Raw genomic sequence first — 4,343 nt, 5'->3', positions numbered from 1 at the left:
ACACATACTCATATACACATATGCAGTATTTATTGTTAGTATTGATACCCAGCCCTGTGCTCCTTTACGATGCTCACTGGTCATCCAATGCTTACGTTCTCTGATCATAGTTTCTCTTTCTTCAACCAGAGATGTGTACCGCTGTGCTCGGAGCAGCAACTGGGGAGATCAACAGCCGCTCATTCAGCAAGTCCAAGATGACGTCCAGAGTGACTCAGAGTAATGATTCAGCGGGGAAAAGAGAATTCTTTAAACAATGCTGAAAACACACTAAAAAGGAGATAAGACTGCCGTCCAAGGACTCATCGGTTTTTAGTTGTTTAAATACTGACTCATCTGACTGATTCATTGAATAAACATTCACACCCAACCTTACTCTACTTCACCGAGCTTTATTGTGAACCACCTTCAACAGATTGTGCTGCAATTTGTTTCAGTACTTCAAGAAAGAATCCCAAAGTCCAAAAGCACCACTGATCTTTCCCTTTCAAGCAAAAATACCAAATATTTGATGGTCAAAACGACACATTTGATGTCACCTTGTGCTGTAGGAAATTGAGCTGCAAATTTTTTACTGTTCTCTGGTGTTTTAAAGACTAAAGCAATTAATCACAGAGTAATCATCGGATTAAATCGATAATGAACATAACAGTTAGCTGCAGCGCTTTTGTCCAGATTATTCAGACAGCAGTTCACATCTGTCCTTTATGTGACAGAAATGAGCAAATGCTGCTGAGCATGTAGTCCTTCAGTGTCTCCCTGACCAACACTTAAACAATCAGATCCTGGTGTGGCCTTAATGTCTGCAGGGATTCAATCACACCTGTATTTATGTCTCAGGTGCTCAGATGTGTTTGATTAAAGGTATGAACAAACTCTCAGAAACCAAAAATCTGCAGCTTTTACAACCTGATTCATAAACTGATGTGATATAAAAAACTTCCTAAACAGTCCTTAGATCTGAAGAATGAGAATATTTTTGTAATACAGTAAATATGAACACACAGTTACAGAAACTCTTAAGCAAGCGCACATTATTTTAACATCTATTAACTCCCAACAATCTCTTTCAGGGCTGAGGTCAAGTCTGGGTACTTGTACTGAAACCCGGCCTCTTGAGTCCTCTTTGGTATGACTTTCTGGCCCTGCGTCAGGATCACAGCCCTCTCAGAGCCCATTAGGGTGTTCATGACGAAAGCGGGCACAGGGAAAACGGTGGGTCTCCTCAGGACCCGGCCCAGTTCTTTAGTGAACTCGTAGTTGGTGTTCAGTGCAGGTGCGACCCCGTTGAAGACTTGTGGTGAAGTCGAGGGAGTGTCAGCGGGGGGCTCCAGGGCGTGGGCGATGATTCCTGCCAGGTCCGAGACATGGATCCATGGGAACGGCTGTCTTCCTGACCCCAGAGTGCCGCCGAGACCGAGCCAGAAGGGCAGCAGCATCTGCTTCATGGCGCCACCATCACGGCCCAATACTGCCCCTGGTGGAGGGAGGGAGGAATGTTTACAAAATAAAACTAAATACTTAAGATTGCCAAAATAAAGTAGACTCCAGTGAGATTTTTAATGGGATGATTTATGCAGTGGTGGAAAGTAACTAAGTACTGTACTGAAGTACAATTGTGTGGTACATGTACTCTACTTTATACTAATACTAAAATACTGTACTTTTTACTCCACTACATTTATTTAAGAACTTACTTGTTATTTTACAGATTCAGATGAATAATACAAAATATAATCAACTAATAAATAATAGTGTATCATTATGGATAAAGATAAGACACATATATAACAAATGCATCAATAATTATACTTAAATAATATATATTATTCTGAACTGGGCCATTTAGTAAAATTAATAGTTTTACTTTTTGAACTATATTTTGATGCTAATGCTTTTACTTGAGTAAAATATTGAATGCAGGACTTTTACTTGTAACAGAGTATTTCTACACTGTGGTATTGCTTCTTTTACGTCTTGTGAGTACTTGTTCCACTACAGGATTTATTTAAACTCTTTTCACCTGCTTAAATCTGCAACTAAGTCTCTGGAGGTACCAAAATACAATTCTGATGTTGATGAACGACAAGTAGCAAGACCTTAAAGTTTAGAAACGATTCAGCTGTTTTTAAACTTCTTCGTTTCTTATTTTCAATGTCATAAAAAACATGAAAAACACACAATCGTTTTGTGTGCAACTTCCTGATGATTGCTGGGACTTTATTTTGTAATTTAAAGTGAAATGCCCACTTTTTACATACCAGGCCTGATAACGACTTGTTTGGTGGTTTTTGCCACATTCTCTGGAAGAGTTGCCGCAGCCTCCCACTCTTTCACAAGTTTGGAGAGGAAGTCAAATGGTGTCCACTCGCTGTCTTCTGTATACTGAGCTGTCAGACTGGGCTGGTAACAAGCTGCGGGTCAAAAAAGCAAAGTGAGAAATATACACTACAATAGATGTCACCGTCGAGTTTTACTATCAGGCAGAGACTCACCTACACCTGATACCAGGACCCAGGAGCGAGGAGGACTGGCGGAAGCAGCGATGGCTTGAGCCAGAGTTTTTGTGGTGTCGATACGACTGGAGAACAAATCCTTTTTGTAGCTTTCATTCCACCTAAAAAGCACAAATAAAAACAGATCAGGTGGAGATCCAGCTACACTGAAACAGCTGCTACCTGCAGTATAATTTAAGTGCATGTCACATTCAGTTTTAATTGATCTAGACAAAAAGTCAAATGCAACTTAATCAAGAAATTCAAAGCAACAACTGAGCAGGCCAGAACACTACATGGCCAAAGATATGTGGACACCTTAACACACGTAATTCCAAAACTTAAGACGTTAATCTGCTACTTTAACAGCCTCCACTATTCTGGGCAGCTTTTCCAACAGGTTTTGAAACCTGGCTGCAGGAACTTGCTTCCAGTCAGGCCCAACAGCACTAGTGAGGGAGGCCAATGATGTTTGACAAGACCTGGTGCACAGTAAATGTTCCAGTTCATCCCAAACATGTTGAATGGGGTTGAGGTCAGTTCTTCCACCACAAACTTGAGCACAGGAGTACTGAGATGTTCCTTTATCTCCTCCACAAAACTGAGAAAACCCTCAGCTCCCAGACCACAGTTTTAATCAGGGCTGCCCCAAAACTTTGGACTATTTGTTGGTGTATTACAGCCACACTTGACAGAAGAGTGTGTCTGTGCGTAGTTGTCACTCTCACCATCGTAGTGGGTTCATTATATTCTCTCCAGCCAAGTTGACGGCACCCTCACATGGTGGGAGACCACCAGACTCCAACTCACCCTGCAGAGGCACAGAGGGCAAAAGGTAATCAGAACACAGGACTCTGAAATGCAACAAAAAGAGGGAAATTCAAAAGATTTTTACAGACATTAGAGAGTAAAAATCACTGATATGAGCTCTGAATCATACCCAGGTTATCTTTCCTGGACCAGGTTGGCGAGATATCACTGTGACCTCATGACCTTTGTTTCTGAGCAGGCGAGTCAGCTCACGGCCCACAAAGCCGGACCCCCCTCCTACAGAGAAGACAATATAGAAACAGATGAAGCACACAGATCAATCAGTTACAATGAAAGTGCATGAGAGAATTTAATTTATTTTTAAATTAAGGTTACATTTACTCTAATTTCACCTAATATAACAGTATTAATTGTGCTACATTATGAATCATAAACAATATAATGGATGCAGTCACACTGAAAGTACATAAGAGTCACCACAGTGCGCATGCGTACTGTCCATGCTTACAAAACAGGACTCTGTGAATGACTTTAGCAAACTGAGCTTCAGATAATAACTTAAAAAGTGACAGTTTTCGAGGTTTAATCACATAACTAACACGCTTTCCTTCACTATAATATTACAGACGAACATAATGCACATATATATATATAATGTATGCAATGCTAACATTAGCTAACAGCTAGCAGGCAGCGTTATATCACGTTGAGCTTTTTAACAGCGACTTTAAAAGTTTAAAGACGTAATTATTAAATAACGAACAAACCTATTAAAACCCTCATTGTCGTTAATTCACCGTCCAATGTTGAATTAAATAACTGAACGTCGCAGCAGGTCACACCGTTTTCTTTACGCCTGTGGCACTCTTGTGTGAGTTTGTTTCGCGCTTTTGACCCAATAGGGTTTCCGTAGCCAGGCGGGCAGATACGTCATTTTGTAGTTTATCAGAATCAGAAATGATTTATTGATTACAGTTGATCAACACACAATGTTCAAGAACAGCAATAATACTTATTATTTTTATTATTATATTACAATCTAACACAATATACATAGAATATATAAATGTATATAAA

General features: G+C 40.1%; 2 protein-coding genes across 3 annotated transcripts in view; one reads left to right on the top strand and one right to left on the bottom strand.

Moving 5' to 3' along the window:
- Nucleotides 1–375, top strand: part of mettl17 (methyltransferase like 17) — a 4,939-nt gene extending 4,564 nt beyond the window's left edge. The window contains exon 14 of one of the 2 annotated variants that reach the window (XM_035671201.1): nt 130–375. In XM_035671201.1, coding sequence (XP_035527094.1) covers nt 130–223 — 94 coding nt within the window. In that variant the 3' untranslated portion in view covers nt 224–375. The remainder of the gene's footprint in view (nt 1–129) is intronic. The other variant, XM_035671202.1, reaches the window with a different exon arrangement.
- A 1-nt stretch (nt 376) lies between these two features.
- On the bottom strand, nt 377–4,157 carry sdr39u1 (short chain dehydrogenase/reductase family 39U, member 1). Its single transcript, XM_035671203.1, has 6 exons — nt 4,034–4,157; nt 3,436–3,542; nt 3,224–3,306; nt 2,496–2,617; nt 2,262–2,414; nt 377–1,477 (listed from the first exon to the last, which is right to left on the bottom strand). Exons 1-6 carry the CDS (start codon nt 4,047–4,049, stop codon nt 1,050–1,052), a joined length of 909 nt encoding a protein of 302 aa, XP_035527096.1. The 5' UTR covers nt 4,050–4,157; the 3' UTR covers nt 377–1,049.
- Nucleotides 4,158–4,343: the final 186 nt, after the last annotated feature.

Source organism: Morone saxatilis, unplaced genomic scaffold (genome assembly GCF_004916995.1).
Source record: "Morone saxatilis isolate NCDOM2014 unplaced genomic scaffold, NCSU_SB_2.0 Contig23, whole genome shotgun sequence".
NCBI lineage: Eukaryota > Metazoa > Chordata > Actinopteri > Moronidae > Morone > Morone saxatilis.
This window is presented reverse-complemented; position numbering and strand designations above follow the sequence as displayed.

Coding starts and splice junctions, on each gene's coding strand:
- sdr39u1 (XM_035671203.1), bottom strand. Junction 3,307..3,435: donor GTCCAGGAAAGATAACCTGG/GTATGATTCAGA, acceptor GTGCCTCTGCAG/GGTGAGTTGGAGTCTGGTGG. Junction 1,478..2,261: donor ACAAGTCGTTATCAGGCCTG/GTATGTAAAAAG, acceptor TCCCTCCACCAG/GGGCAGTATTGGGCCGTGAT.